The sequence below is a fragment of the Colletotrichum lupini genome, chromosome 3 (assembly GCF_023278565.1).
Source record: "Colletotrichum lupini chromosome 3, complete sequence".
In the NCBI taxonomy this organism is placed as follows: domain Eukaryota; kingdom Fungi; phylum Ascomycota; class Sordariomycetes; order Glomerellales; family Glomerellaceae; genus Colletotrichum; species Colletotrichum lupini.
In genome coordinates, this window is record NC_064676.1 from 7,263,484 (window position 1) to 7,279,563 (window position 16,080).

The window sequence follows — 16,080 nt, forward strand, 5'->3', positions numbered from 1 at the left end:
TTCATTAAGTGGGGTAATCTTTTCTTAATAAACTCACCTTCGTCCCCAAATGACTGCCAATATTAGTATCCCTATTACAGGGTAGTTAGTTCGAACCGTAGTTAACGAAGAGATCAATTGAACTATCTAGATATCTACGTAGGTATAAAAAGGAGGTTCTAACCGTAGGTTAGGCTAGCTATAATAATTATAAATAGGGCCCCTAATTAGCCCCTACGTAATCGGCTATATGCCGCGGTCAAATTAGACTTCTAATCTAATACTAACTTTCTCTTTCTTTTATCGATTTAACCGCTATAGTTAGAAGTATAATTCGACCTCGGGCCCGTTTACTAAGTCGTCTCCTTTTCCCCCTTTTCTCTATTCTTTTTATATAACCTATCCCTCTATTTATATAATAACTTTTCTACTACTTACGAATTACTCTAATCCCTTATTTAGTACTACTTTTATAAAAGCGTTTGCGAGGTTATCTTTACTATTAATCTAACGGATCTCGAGTATCTTGCGCCTTTCGTACGATTACCTAAGGGCTATAATATTAATTATAAGCCTCTTTTCCTTCGTCGTTCCTAATTTAACGAGGTATTTGTATAGCGAGTAGGAATCGGTATAAATAACCGTTAAAATAAGTAAAAGGCTAATTCGATTAGTAATTTTCTTTAGCGTCGTTAAAATTACGTAGGAGAGGTTAACGCTATTAACTATACTATAGACTTCCGACGCTAATATACTTCTCGTTACCCGCTTACTTTTAATTAACGAGTAATAGATTATATTACTATATATAGTAAATTCGCTCTCGCTTATACTCTCGTTAGTTAAGATAATAATATACCCTAATTACGAAGTAAGGTCGTTATTATTCGTAAATAACCTATTAACAAAGACGTAGAGCTTACTAGTTATAAAGTCGATTAGGTAGTAAACGAGACCTCGATCGAGATTTATCTACTACTACTTAAGCCGCTTATTAAGTACCTCGACGTCTCGTTTAGTTAGATCTATAACTTACGCTACCCTAACGTAATTAAAAGTTATTTTAGGCTAATAAATACTTATAATATATACCCCTTGCGTAAGCTTAGCCTTATACCGCTTTTTAATATTAATTACGTTCGGGTCGACGAGGTTAATCTTCTCGCCCTACCCCTTTTATTAAAAAACGACGGTTTCCTTTTTAATTATAAAAATCCCGCCGTTAAATACTAGGGGGGTATTTATTATAAGGACCTCTTTTAGCTTTATTACGAAGCCCGCTTTTTAGAGCTCCTTATCCTCCTTTTTTATAAAATTAATATCGAATAGGCTTAATATATCGTCGGTCTATATTTTAATAATCCTAAATTAGTCGCCTTTATACTCCGCGATTAATAAGAACGGGTCGTACGTAAAAGTAACTATTAATAATTAATTAATATAAAAATCGTAATAGGTAGCCTACTAATAGGTACCCGATTTTGTGAGCCTATATAGTAGCTTAAGTACTTTAATAATCGTACCTTCTAAGTACTTACTAGCTATTTCTTTTAGTAAATAGGCTAGGATTTTCCTTATGAGCCCTATAGCCGATTGGGTATATACCTAGGTAATATTACGGCTCTAAATCTCGTATCCCTTCTTCCGTAGTAATATTATTAGTACTATTATTAATTATTAGCTATAGCGCTATATAGTGGGCGATTATATAAGTAGCGTCGCCTTTTTAACGTCGCCGTACTCCTAAATTACGTATCTAGACTTCTCGTATAGTTAGGGTATTCCTTTTTTTTTAATTTTACGAACTATTCGCAATTTAAATATATAGAGGTTTGCATACTTTTCTAAATCGTAGAGGATAAATCGATAAACCCCTCGATCGCGCAGAGTATTTACTTCGATAAGATCTAATCCCTTATACGGCTTTTTAGTAGTTATAATTACGCCTTCTTTATATAGTTTAACTACTAGCTCGAAATCGGCTTTCTTTTTTACTATATAAAAGGTATTAATTACCTCGTCGCTAGTAATAAATTGCCGCGTTAGTACTTACCGTCGTAGTCTCTCGCGACGTATTAATACCCTTTTAACAATTTCCTCTTCCTTATTATTTATTAGTACTATTACGACGATTTCGTCGAGGATAATTTCCTATACCTCTATTACAAGTTATATAGCTTCCCCTAGCTCTTCTTCTTTTTATAGGCTAAAAATTACCTCGATAGGATCTATATAATATAGTCTAATTACTATAATTAATACTTCGAGTAGCTAGTTACGATCTCTCGCAACTATATAAGAACGCTCGTTAACGGAAATTAATTTATATAGCCTAGCCTATTATTAAGTAATTTCGCGCTATACTCGTATATCTGAATTTAGGGGCATATTTAAATTAACCTCTATATTGGGCCTATTGCGCGTAGTAATTACTTTATTAACTTATTTTCTTACGCTTACCTCGCGCAGTACCTATATTATTTTTTTAACTACTTAAGCTCGCTAGCTTATATCTAGCGACGGTAGCGAGGCTAAGGTCGTTTTTAAATATACTCTAAATACTAAAAGCGTCGGTATAAGCCCGTTAGGCCCTATAGTATCGTTATAGTATTTAAGTACTGTTTAGAAACATTCGTCGTCATTAGAATCGGGATTTTCCTTTTTAATAATTTTAAACGCTCTTTTTAATTACTAATACGCCCTTTCTACTTTTTTAATACTATAGTGCGCTTCGACGGGCACGACTTTTAACTATATACCGTAGGCCGTCGCATTTTTTTTAAATTTTACTAATTTAAAACTAATACTAGCGTCGGTTTTAATACCGTCTAGCGATCCTTAGTATATATCGATCTAGCTTTTTCGTAGAGCTACCTATATTATTTTTACTTATAAATCCCGTAAGAATTGCCCTACTTAGAATAATATAGCCTCGTCGATTATATATAGGACCGGTCGACTATTGAAGTAGAAGATATTAACGACGATCTCCTAATTAAAGTTAAGCTTATTACGTAATTTAAATTTAAATTTGCGTGGGCTCTGCGCATTTATTTAGCATTAGTAGTATACTTTCGTTAACTACTCTAGCGCCCCTATTTCGATATTATTATTACTTAAATATTTTAAGAGGTTATATAGCCTCGCGACCGACGGGTAGCTAAATCTCCGGTATAGTTATCTAAGCTTACTTTCCGTTAAGTAATTAATCGACTTCGTATTATTAATAAGCCTTATAAACGTATACCCCTATTATCGTTCGACTATTTCGAAGTGCTTGCGGCTAGAGATTCTATTCTTTGTATTATCGAATATAATACCTAGTCGATCTATATCTTTTAGATATAAGAGAAATAGGGTATTAACGGGTAAGATATAAAAAGTTATCGTTCCGAAGTGCGTTTCTATTTTTATTATACTTAGGGCGACGATTTCCTTACTTAGGCCGAAGCTAATCCTCGCAATACCCGCTATTAACGTATTAAGCGTTACTAGTGCGATTTTCTATAGCGCTTAGAATTACCCTTTTCCTCTTATTAACTATTACGATGCCCTAGTATCTAGGATAATCCTATAGAAATTATCTAGGCCGTACCTTTTATTCGCATAAAATACTTATACGAGCTTAGTATTTAAGTAATTTAAGTAGTATAAAAAGGACCCCTCTAGCTACCCCTAGAATTACTTAGCACCCTATCTCTTTTCTTTAGATATTAAGAGAGTAGAATTTTGCGCTATTAGATTCGTCCTTTTGCCTACCTCCGTATCCGTTATCTAAGGGACCTTCCCTTACTATCCGTAGATAAAAGCCTGCTTATTAAGGGCTTCTACTACCTTTTATTTATTTAGCCTCGTATATCCTCCCGAGGCTAACGGGGCAAAAAAAGAGTAGTTAATATCGTTAACTTCGTTATAATCTAATTCGTTAGTATAGGGGGTAAGATCTTCTTTATTTTCCGAATCTCCTATAGGGTATAGGTACTTTAGGCCGCTAAATTAGCTACTTTCGCTAGGTTCCGTACCCCCGGATCTGCCCTTATATATAACGAGGAATTAGTTAAATCGATAAGGGCTAGTTTTACTATCTACTACCCTCGATTTTCTATATTATTCGTACGATTTAGTACGCTCTTCCTCGGAGTAGTTACTTAACTAATATCTATCCTTTTTATAAATAAAACACTACTTTTTCTATTACCCTACTCGCGAGTTAAATCTCTACTTATTTAATAAATCTAGGATTCCCTACTAGCGATTACCGTACCTAGCTTCTTTTCCTTTCTTATTATACGTTTGGTTAACCTAATACTATTAGTAAGGGCCGTTATACGCTTAGAGGTAGGTTTAGCGCGGCATTCTTATTTTAATATTAAAGCTAGATCTTAGCCTTAAGTAGAGCGTCTCGTAGTCTTCGGGTACTTAGTATAGAGTTATTTTTGCCTTTAGAACGCGCTAGATTGCGGTATAGAGATATCTAACTTTCCGCTCGTTAGTCCCCTTATTTAGCTAGGTTTTCGCTAGCTTATTAATTTAATCGATAAGCTCTTCGAGGATTTTTACTCGCGATTTGCCCTCTATTATCCTAGCTATAAATATAAAAAAAATCGCTCGTAGCTTAAATAGGAGCTCTAGGTTCCTATTATAGGTCTCGAAGCGGCTTCGGATTGCGTTAATTATATTAAAAAAGTCGTTTTAATTAAGATTACGCACCGCTTCGTAGTAGTAATTAGAGGCTTTGCCTATGAGTATAATATTAACTACTAAATAGTACTAGTATTCCCTAATTCCGACTTTTTTATAGTAATTATAAAACATCGTTAGGGTTTTTTATAAGACCTTATACTTCCCCCTAGAGTATAATTTCTCTTTTAGGAAGATCTTTTTAAGGTTTATAAACTGCCTCGTATTCGCCGCTAGATTTTTAGTATCTATATACGATCCCTACGTCGCTACGTATTATTAGTAACTTCGGGTAGTCTACCTCTTTTCTTACTAGCCGATTAGTACCGAATTTCGTATTAGTAGCGGCGACGAGCTATAGATCGAAATAGGTAGAATTATCGATTATCGTACTTCTAGTACTATATTTTACCTCTATATATCCTTTTATAACAATAGATTACCGTTAGTAATTATAAAAAAGAAATCTAGGTCGTTTACCCTTTTTTTAAATTCGTTAAAGCGATTATATACCCTGTCGACTTGTGCCTAGGTCTATATTACGAATTCCTCCTCTATAATCGTCGCTACTAAGATTTCGTAAGGTTCTCGCGATTATAATTACGCTAGTAGTACCCCTCGCCTATAAAAAAATCTATTAATCGCTTTCGCAATTCCTAGGCTTATACTTACGAACTATTTATCTAACTAATAGCTAAGGTCGTCTACGATCTCGTAAAATAGGGGTTGCCCCTATAGTCCCTTTTTCTCGTAGACCTTAGTTAAATAGATTAATACCGTATTAATTTACTTACCGTTAGGCTAATCCGCGATTCTATATATCTACGTCCCTTAATAATCCGGGTTAATATTTACTTACTTATAAGGGATAGGGATTCTATCTAGGATCGGGTTTCGCCCTCTCCTTCTTTACCCTAACTTACTAAGGGTCGTGCCCTAGTTTATGCCCGTATTAGTAGTTACTAGCGTATTTAATCTTAATAAAGATATATCTAATCCGCGCGCTAGTTATAGCAAATCCGTACTTTTACTACCTAACGAATTTATCGGGGTCTAAGAGATTCCCGCTTCCTCTTACTATCTTACTACTACTCTCGTTTCTACCCTCTTTAGTAATTACTACTACCCTTTTAGATCGCTAGCTATCGTACCTATTAGGATCCTCCTTTTTATTTAATATAAAAGGGTAGGTTTTAGTAGTTCCTTTTTTTAATAGTAGCGGTAGACGTTTATATTACCGTAAAACAATATAATAATTAGTCTTGGGATCTTTACCGGTTACCGATTTCCGCTTTTCTATATATTTCTAGCCTCCTAAGCCTCGTGCTCTCCGTAATCTCTAAATCCCCTCCTCCCTCGTTAGACCGTCCCCTATACTATATTCCTAAGTAACACTCGGGGGGTAGTTAAGGGAGCTACGGGGAGGTCGTTTAGATCGCGGGCTTAAGGTCGTACCTATAAGATCTTAGTAATAATAAACTTTTTCTATATACTATAGATCTCTTAGCTTAATAACTTTTATATACTTCTTACTACGCTAACTAAGAATATTTACGTTTAGAGATCCCTTTTTTTAATTGCGCGGTACTCTTTTATACTATATTATTAAGCTCGCTCGTTGTGCTAATTAACTAAGCGGGTAGTCGCTATATAGGTATTTCTTTTTATTAATTTAACTAGTTAATTTCTAATCGCGGGCCGGCCGCGGAAAAGTTATTTAATAAAAAGGCTACTTAAGGCGATAGTAAAAAACTAGTTACTTAAGTAGTTCCGTTAATTAACTTAATTAACGTAGTTTAATATAGTAGACGTCGACCTCTCGTAAGTAATAAAGGGCTACGATTACTTAATTCTATACGGTATTTAAGAATCGCCCCCTTTTTCGTCTACTTTTATAAGGTTAATTAGTACGAATCTCTTATCCCGTGCGGTATTAAGAGGTCGTCTTTTTTATATAGCAAAATACCTTACTAATCTACGATAATAAAATTTAATTACTAATTAATATTAATATCCCTATTATAAGGTAGTTAGTTCGAACCGTAGTTAACGAAGAGATTAATTAAACTATTTAGATATCTACGTAGGTATAAAAAAGAGGTTCTAACTATAAGTTAGGCTAGCTACGATAATCGTAAATAGGGCCCCTAATTAGCCCCTGCGCAGTCGGCTATATGCCGCGGTCGAATTAGACTTCTAATCCGACAGCTAATCATAAGTAAGAAGCACCCACAGGCAATTGGAAATTATCGCTAGAACATAACCACAATGTCGGAGATCGACCCTTCAAGCCCACATATTGCCACCTTCATAGCCAAAGTCTCCGCCGAGCTCAATATTTCTCTTTCGCCACCCAAGGATGTAACAGCTTTCGGCGACAATCCGGCCTTGAAAGACGAGCTTCTGGATCTTCTGCCTCAGGGCAAGAAAACATCTACAACAACCTGGCCAATCCCTGAAACGCTTCATTGGGGAGTTAGTGACCTTTCCATTATACTTGACGGCAAAGGAGAACCAAGGGCTATCATTAAGACAACGTCGTTTGAGAGATGCAAGTTTCGGGATGTAAGGGAGGAATTCGCGCTTGCGGAGGGAGAGGGGAATTATCAAGAATGGAGAGACGGGCACAAACGATATTTCGAGCGCAGCGAGAATTCAGAGGATTTCAGTGAAGACGTTGAGGTGCTATGCGAGTGGTTTGAAGTAGTGTATCCTCAAATTACGAGGAAGTAGAGTCGAGCAAACCCATGTTGGTGAAGAGAATATGAAAACCGCTTTGGCTTGGATCAACAAATATCAACAGATAAGAGCTAGTAGAGCAAAAATTGTATCAAATAATCTTCTCCAAGAGCAATTGACGTGTATGGAAGTGCTCCGAGGCAAAAGAGAAGTGATCTGCATCTTGTTGCCTCGAAATGCAAAAGGGTTGGGCCCTAACCAGGATTCGAACCTGGGACCTCTCCCAGACGTGTCGTGAAGACCCTAAGGGAGAATCATACCGCTAGACCATCAGGGCGGTTGAACTCAAACTGAGCTTGTGATCGATGAGGTCGGAGGCGAGATGCCAGACTATGTTGTGTTTGTGGGTGGAATAGGGCTTTTGTCGCTCGTGGGGACGTTTGGGGGCCGAAATGAGGATCCGCGGGCCGGTCCCGGACGCCCACAACCCGGAGGGACCGGCTCTGGTGTGCCGGAACCCCGTGGTGCAGTGGTCCTGTAATCTGGCCAGCGGGCGCGGGTTGAGCTTGAAAACTGGCGCAAAGGGTGCTGCATATGGGGCAATTTGTGATAGGATCCAGGTCACAAGCGCACCAGCGAAGCCGGCTTTCTTTTTACACCAATGAACATTGAAGTCTCAAGAGTGAGAGACGAGTTCCTAGACTCTAGTCACTTGGGCTACATTCTGGACGCATCGAGAGTCTGCCCTTGGACGTACTCAAATTTCGACCCCAGGAATTCATTCCAAAGATGTTGGGCTCTCATTCCCTAAATTCCCGAAAATGGGCTCCTCATCTAGTTCCATGGGGATTTGGTGCCCCGCTGTGTGCACCCCACGTTGATGTGGACAGCTTGCATGGGATTTTTTCTTTCCAGCATGTTGCTGGACCTCTTGTGGGTTCACAAGTACAACGCGGCAATCCGGCAGAAAATTTTGGGAAGAAAGGGTGAGACTACAAATACTAGAGCAATAGTGTTGTGGTTTTCAATTTCTTGCCAGTCGCCAAGCGAAATGGAGTACTCTCGATTTCATCATGCAATGTGTAGAGGTGAGTCGAGCCGGCGGTGTGCTTTGCGGGACTAAGGAGACGGGGAATGCGGAGAAGATCTCCGAATGTAAGATCTTGAAAACCCGAAAAGAACTGCTTTCGAACCTCAGAAGCACAGGCGTGGTCTCGGACCTGGACGCTCATTTTGAGCCAAAGAGTGCTGTATTGCTGCACCCGTGCAGAGTTGGGGAATCTTAGAAACATTGCATTCCAGTTGGTCCCGGTTCTGGAGCTTCAAGCATAACTGTGACTAGCTCTCTCGTGAAGCAGATCACCTCAAGTGCTTACTTTCGAGCCGTAAGCTTATGTACATTAGTGCGATACCAGTCTCGTAGGCTGGACTGATACATCTAAGCTGCATTATTAATGCTCTTTGACGCTTGAGCCTGTGACACTACCAACCAAGTTCGCGTCATAACATGATGAACGCGTACGCCCAATGCCTCGATTGATCCGGCAGTCCGGGACAAACTTTGAGGTCGATATTTTCTTGGGTGAACCTTGATGTCGCATGTCTTCTCCTGGGAACATGCAAACTCTTTATGAATCTCCATTGCCCCAAAGATTCGTACATCAAGACGACTGAAAGCTTGACCAACATCCATAAGAAGAACTGAAATCATAGAGCGGCCTATATAACGATGCTCAGTTATAGAATTTGGATTGCGTTCCTCGCAACGGCTTACGCTATAGTTCTGCCGTCAACGCAGTTGCTACGTGAGGTCAAAGCCTCTTCTATCTCTAGCTATCGGATTAGAAGTCTAATTCGACCGCGGCATACAGCCGACTGCGCAGGGGCTAATTAGGGGCCCTATTTACGATTATCGTAGCTAGCCCAACCTATAGTTAGAACCTCCTTTTTATACTTACGTAGATATTTATATAGTTTAATTAATCTCTTTATTAACTATAGTTCGAACTAACTACCCTATAATAAGGATACTAATACTAATTAGTAATTAAATTTTACTATCGTAGATTAGTAAGGTATCTCGCTACGTAGAAGAGACGACCTCTTAATACCGCACGGGATAAGAGATTCGTACTAATTAACCTTACGGAAGTAAATAAAAAAGGGGGCGATTCTCGAATACCGTACGGAATTAAGTAATCGTAGCCCTTTACTACCTATAAGAGGTCGACGTTTACTACGTTAAACTACGTTAATTAATAGAACCGCTTAAGCGACTAGTTTTTTATTATCGCCTTAAGTAGCCTTTTTACTAAATAACTTTTCCATAGCCGGCCCGCGATTAGAAATTAACTAGCTAAATTAATAAAAAGAATTCCCTATACGACGACTACTTACTTAATTAACTAGCGTAACGAACGGGCTTAATAATACGGTATAAAAGAGCACTACGTAATCGAAAAAGGGGATCTCTAAACGTAAACATTCTTACTTAGTAATAAAGGTAACCCTATAGGAGTTATTAAGCTAAGAGATCTATAGTATATAAAAAAGTCTATTACTACGGGGATCTTATGGGTACGCCCTTAAGCCTACGATCTAAACGACCTCCTCATAGCTCCCTTAACTACCCCCCGGGTATTACTTAGGAATATAGTATAAGGGACGGTTTAATAAAAGAGGAGGGGATTTAGAGGTCCTAATAATATCGAGTTAAGAGTATTACGGATCTCGGAGATTAACCTAAGAAGAAAGTAGCTACCTTAAAGTAGTCCTGCGACCTCCCGCTAGAGTTACTATTAGCTTAAAAAAAGGCTAAAAAGACGAGGATCTGAGGGAAAAGAAAAGAATCCTCTAGAGGGCCGCTAAAGGGCTTCTTTTTATACTAACTTACGGCGCAAGATTACTAATTTTAAAAAATCGGTAACTAGTAAAGATCCCGAGACTAATTACTATATCTTATTATAGTAATATAAACGTCTACCGCTACTATTATTAAAAGGAACTACTAGAACCTACCCTTTTATACTAAACGAAAAAGAGGATCTTAGTAAGTACGATAGCTAGCGATCTAAAAGGGTAGTAATAATTATTAGAAATAATAAAAACGAGAGTAGTAGCAAGACGGCGAGAAGAAGCGGGAATTTCTTAGACCTTAATAAATTCGTTAGGTAGTAAAAGTACGGATTTACTACGACTAGCGCGCGGATTAAATATATCCTTATTAAGATTAAATACGCTAGTAACCGCTAATATAAGTATAAGCTAGAGCACGACCCTTAGCGAGTTAGGGTAAAGAAGAAGAGGACGAAACCCGATCCTAGATAGAATCCCAATCCCTTATAAATAAGTAAATATTAACTCGGATTATTAAGGGACGTAGATATATAAAATCGCGGATTAGCCTAACGGCGAGTAAATTAACGCGGTATTAATCTATTTAACTAAGGTCTATAAGAAAAAGGGGCTATAGGGGTAACCCCTATTTTATAAGATCGTAAATAACCTTAGCTATTAGCTAGACGAATAGTTCGTAAGCACAAGCCTAAGAATCGTAAAAGCGGTTAATAAATTTTTTTATAGGCGAGGGGTATTACTAGCGTAATTATAATCGTAAGAACCTTACGAAATCCTAGTAGCAACGATTACGGAAGAGGAATTCGTAATATAGACCTAGGCATAAGTCGACAGGGTATATAATCGCTTTAACGAATTTAGAAAAAGGGTAAACGACCCAGATTTCCTTTTTATAATTACTAACGGTAATCTATCGTTATAAAAGGATATATAGAGGTAAAATATAGTACTAAAAGTACGATAATTAACAATTCTGCTTATTTTGATCTATAGCTCGTCGCCGCTATTAATACGAAATTCGGTACTAATCGGCTAGTAAGAAAAGAGGTAGACTACCCGAAGTTACTAATAGTACGTAGCGACGCAGGGATCGTATATAGATACTAAAAATCTAGTAATAAATACGAGGCAGTTTATAGACCTTAAAAAGATCTTTTTAAAAAAGAAATTATACTCTAGAGAGAAGTATGAGGTCTTATAAGAAACCCTAACGATGTTTTATAATTACTATAAAAAAGTCGGAATTAGGGAATACTAGTACTATTTAGTAGTTAATATCGTACTCGTAGGCAAAGCCTCTAATTATTACTACGAAGTAGTACGTAATCTTAATCGAAACGACTTTCTTAGTATAATTAACGCAATCCGAAGCCGCTTCGAGACCTATAATAAGAACCTAGAGCTCCTATCTAAGCTACGAGCGATTTCTTTTATATTTATAGCTAGGATAATAGAGGGCAAATCGTAAATAGAAATCCTCGAAGAGCTTATTAATTAAATTAATAAGCTAGCGAAAACCTAGCTAAATAAGGGGACTAACGAGTAGAAAATTAGATATCTCTATACCGTAGTCTAGCGCGTTCTAAAAGTAAAAATAACTCTATACTAAGCACCCGAAGACTACGAGACGCTCTGCTCGAGGCTAAGATCTAGCTTTAATATTAAAGCGAGAATGCTATGCTAAACCTACCTCTAAGCGTACGACGGCCCTTACTAATAATATTAGGTCGACTAAATATATAATAAAAAAAGAAAAGAAGCTAAGTACGGCAATTACTAATAGGGAATCCCAGATTCGTTAAATAGGTAAAGATTTAACTCGCGAGCAGGGCAATAGAAAAAGTAGTATTTTATTTATAAAAAGGATAGATATTAGTTAAGTAACTACTTTAAAAAAGAGCGTACTAAATCGTATAAATAATATAGAAAATTGAGGGTAGTAAATAGCAAAACTAGCCCTTATCGATTTAACTAATTCCTCGTTATATATAAGGGCAGATCCGGGGGTACGGAACCTAGCGAAAGTAGCTAATTTAGTAGCCTAAAGCACCCGCACCCTATAGGAGATTCGGAAGATAAAGAAGATCTTACCCCCTATACCGACGAATTAGATTATAACGAAGTTAATAATATTAACTACTCTTTCTTCGCCCCGTTAGCCTCGGGAGGATATACGAGGCTAAACGAATAAAAGGTAATAGAAGCCCTTAATAAGTAGGTTTTTATTTATAGATAGTAAGGGAAGGTCCCTTAGATAACGGATACGGAAGTAGGTAAAAGGACGAATCTAATAGTATAGAATTCCACTCTCTTAATATCTAAAAAAAAGAAATAGGGTACTAAGTAATTCTAAGGGTAGCTAGAGGGGTCCTTTTTATACTACCTAAATTACTTAAATACTAAGCTCGTATAAGCATTCTACGCAAACGAAAAGTATAGCCTAGATAATTTCTATAGGATTATCCTAGATACTAGGGCATCGTAATAGTTAATAAGAGGAAAAGGGTAATTCTAAGCGCTATAGAAAATCGCACTAGTAACGCTTAATACGTTAATAGCGGGTATTGCGAGGATTAGCTTCGGCCTAAGTAAGGAAATCGTCGCCCTAAGTATAATAAAAATAGAGACGCACTTCGGAACGATAACTTTTTATATCTTACCCGTTAATACCCCATTTCTCTTATATTTAAAAAACATAGATCGACTAGGTATTATATTCGATAATACGAAGAATAGAATCTCTAGCCGTAAGTACTTTAAAATAGTCGAACGACAATAGGGGTACGCGTTTATAAAGCTTACTAACGACACGAAGTCGATTAATTACTTAACGAAAAGTAAGCTTAAATAACTATACCGGAGATTTAGCTACCTATCGGTCGCGAGGCTATATAACCTCTTAAAGTATTTAAGTAATAATAATATCGAAATAGGGGCGCTAGAGTAGTTAACGAAAGTATATTACTAATACTAAATAAATACGCAGAGCCTACGCAGATTTAAATTTAAATTGCGTAATAAGCTTAACTTTAATTAGGAAATCGTTATCGATATTTTTTACTTAAATAGTCAACCGGTCCTATATATAATCGACGAGGCTATATTATTCTAAGTAGGGCAATTCCTACGGGATCTATAAGTAAAAATAGTATAAGTAGCTCTATAAAAAAGCTAAATCGATATATACTAGGGACCGCTAGATAGTATTAGAACCGACGCTAGTACTAGTTTTAAGTTAGTAGAATTTAAAAAAAATGCGACGGCCTACGGTATATAGTTAAAAGTCGTACCCGTCGAAGCGTACTATAATATTAAAAAAGTAAAAAGGGCGTACTAATAGTTAAAAAGAGCGTTTAAAATTATTAAAAAAGAAAATCCCGATTCCGATAACGACGAATGCCTTTAGACGGTACTTAAATACTATAACGACACTATAGGGCCTAACGGGCTTATACCGATGCTTTTAGTATTTAGAATATATTTAAGAACGACCTTAGCCTCGCTACCGTCGCTAGACGTAAGCTAGCGAGCTTAAGTAGTTAAAAGAATAATACGGGCACTACGCGAGGTAAGCGTAAGAAGGTAAGTTAATAAGGTAATTACTATACGCAATAGGCCCGATATAGGGGTTAATTTAGATATACCCCTAAATTCGGATATACGAGTATAGTACGAAATTACTTAATAATAGGCTGGGCTATATAAATTAATTTCCGTTAACGAGCGTTCTTACGTAATTACGAGAGATTGCGACTAGCTACTCGAGGTATTAATTACGGTAGTTAGACTATATTATATAGATCCTATCGAGGTAATTTCTAGCCTATAAAAAGAAAAAGAGCTAGGGGAAGCTATATAACCCGCAGTAGAGGCATAGGAAATCATCCTTAACAAAATCGTCGTAGTAGTACTAATAGATAACGAGGAAGAGGAAATTACTAAAAGGGCACTAATACGTCGCGGGAGACTACGACGGTAAGTACTAACGCGGCAATTTATTACTAATAACGAGGTAATTAATACCTTTTATATAGTAAAAAAGAAAGCCGATTTCGAGTTAGTAATTAAACTACGTAAGGAAGGCGTAATTATAATTACTAAAAAGCCGTATAAGGGATTAGATCTTATCGAAGTAGATACTCTGCGCAATCGAGGGGTCTATTGATTTATCCTTTACGATTTAGAAAAGTATATAAACCTCCGCATATTTAAATCGCGAATAGTTTATAAAATTAAAAAAAAAGGAATACCCTAACCGTACGAGAAGTCTAGATACGTAATTTAGGGGTACGACGACGTTAAAAAGGCGACGCTACTTATATAATTGCTTACTATATAGCGCTATAGCTAACGATTAATAATAGTACTAATAGTATCGCTACGGAAGAAGGGATACGAGATTTAGAGCCGTGATATTACCTAGGTATATACCCAATCGGCTACAGGGCTTATAAAGAAAATCCTAGCCCATCTACCAAAGGAAATAATTAGTAAGTACTTAGAAAGCACGATTATTAAAGTGCTTAAGCTACTATATAGGCTCGTAGAATCGGGTACTTATTAATAAGCTACTTACTACGATTTTTATATTAATTAACTATTAATAGTTACCTCTACGTACGACCCGTGCTTACTAGTCGCAGAGCACGAAGGCGACTAATTTAGGATCGTTAGAATATAGACCGACGATATATTAGGCCTATCCGATATTAACTTTATAAAAAAGGAGGATAAGGAGCTCTAAAAAGCGGGCTTCGTAATAAAGCTAAAAGAGGTCCTTATAATAAACACCCCCCTAGTATTTAATAGCGGGATTCTTATAATCGAAGGGGAAACTATTATTTTTTAGTAAAAGGGGTAGGGTAAAAAGATTAACCTCGTCGACCCGAACATAACTAATATTAAAAAGTAATATAAAGCTAAGCTTGCGCGAGGGGTATATATTATAAGTATTTATTAGCTTAAGATAACTTTTAACTACGCTAGGGTAGTATAGGCTATAGATCTAACTAAACGAGACGTCGAGGTACTTAATAAGCGGCTTAAGTAATAATAAACGAATCTCGATCGAGGTCTCGTTTATTACTTAATCGACCTTACGACTAATAAGCTCTACGTCTTTATTAATAAGTCATTTGCGAATAATAATAACCTCACTTCGTAATTAGGGTATATTATTATCTTAGCTAACGAGAGTATAGGTAAGAGCGAATTTATTATATATAATAATATAATCTATTACTCGTTAATTAAAAATAAGCGGGTAATAAGAAGTGTACTAGCGTTAGAGGTCTATAGTATAGTTAACGGCGTTAACTTCTCCTATGCGATTTTAACGATGCTAAGGAAGATTACTAATTGAATTAGCCTTTTACTTATTCTAACGGTTATCTATACCGATTCTTACTTACTATATAAATACCTTATTAAATTAAGAACGACGAAGGAAAAGAGGCTTATAATCGATATTATAGCCCTTAGGTAATCGTACGAAAGGCGCAAGATACTTAAGATCCGTTAGATTAATAATAAAAATAACCTCATAAACGCTTTTATAAAAGCAGTACTAAATAAGGGATTAGAGTAATTCGTAAGTAATAAAAAAGTTACTATACGAATAGAGGGATAGGTTATACGAAAAGAATAGAGAAAAGGGGAAAAGGAGACGACTTAGTAAACGGGCCCGAGGTCGAATTATACCTCTAACCGTAGCGGTTAAATCGATAAAAAAAAGAGAAAGTTAGTATTAAATTAGAAGTCTAATTCGACCGCGGTATATAGCCGACTGCGCAGGGGCTAATTAGGGGCCCTATTTACGATTATTATAGCTAGCCTAACCTATGGTTAGAACCTCTTTTTTATACCTACGCAGATATTTATATAGTT

At 36.7% G+C, this 16,080-nt stretch overlaps 4 protein-coding genes and 1 non-coding gene across 5 annotated transcripts; 3 read left to right on the plus strand and 2 right to left on the minus strand.

The window, feature by feature from the left end:
- Positions 1 to 3,231: 3,231 nt before the first annotated feature.
- CLUP02_06913 (uncharacterized protein) lies at positions 3,232 to 3,462 on the minus strand (the record flags this gene model as incomplete). Its single annotated transcript, XM_049285910.1, has 1 exon — positions 3,232 to 3,462. A coding segment is annotated over one exon (231 nt), but the record flags the coding sequence as incomplete, so codon positions are not given.
- A 3,465-nt stretch (positions 3,463 to 6,927) lies between these two features.
- CLUP02_06914 (uncharacterized protein) lies at positions 6,928 to 7,392 on the plus strand (the record flags this gene model as incomplete). The annotated part of the gene is made up of 1 exon (XM_049285911.1): positions 6,928 to 7,392. The coding sequence occupies one exon, from the start codon at positions 6,928 to 6,930 to the stop codon at positions 7,390 to 7,392; it is 465 nt and encodes a 154-aa protein (XP_049143054.1).
- Positions 7,393 to 7,588: 196 nt separating this feature from the next.
- Positions 7,589 to 7,675, minus strand: CLUP02_tRNA092. The gene has a single exon. It is a non-coding gene; the product is annotated as a tRNA-Pro (tRNA).
- Positions 7,676 to 8,218: 543 nt separating this feature from the next.
- CLUP02_06915 (uncharacterized protein) lies at positions 8,219 to 8,461 on the plus strand (the record flags this gene model as incomplete). The annotated part of the gene is made up of 1 exon (XM_049285912.1): positions 8,219 to 8,461. The coding sequence occupies one exon, from the start codon at positions 8,219 to 8,221 to the stop codon at positions 8,459 to 8,461; it is 243 nt and encodes an 80-aa protein (XP_049143055.1).
- Positions 8,462 to 12,733: 4,272 nt separating this feature from the next.
- Positions 12,734 to 12,973, plus strand: CLUP02_06916 (uncharacterized protein; the record flags this gene model as incomplete). The annotated part of the gene is made up of 1 exon (XM_049285913.1): positions 12,734 to 12,973. A coding segment is annotated over one exon (240 nt), but the record flags the coding sequence as incomplete, so codon positions are not given.
- Positions 12,974 to 16,080: the final 3,107 nt, after the last annotated feature.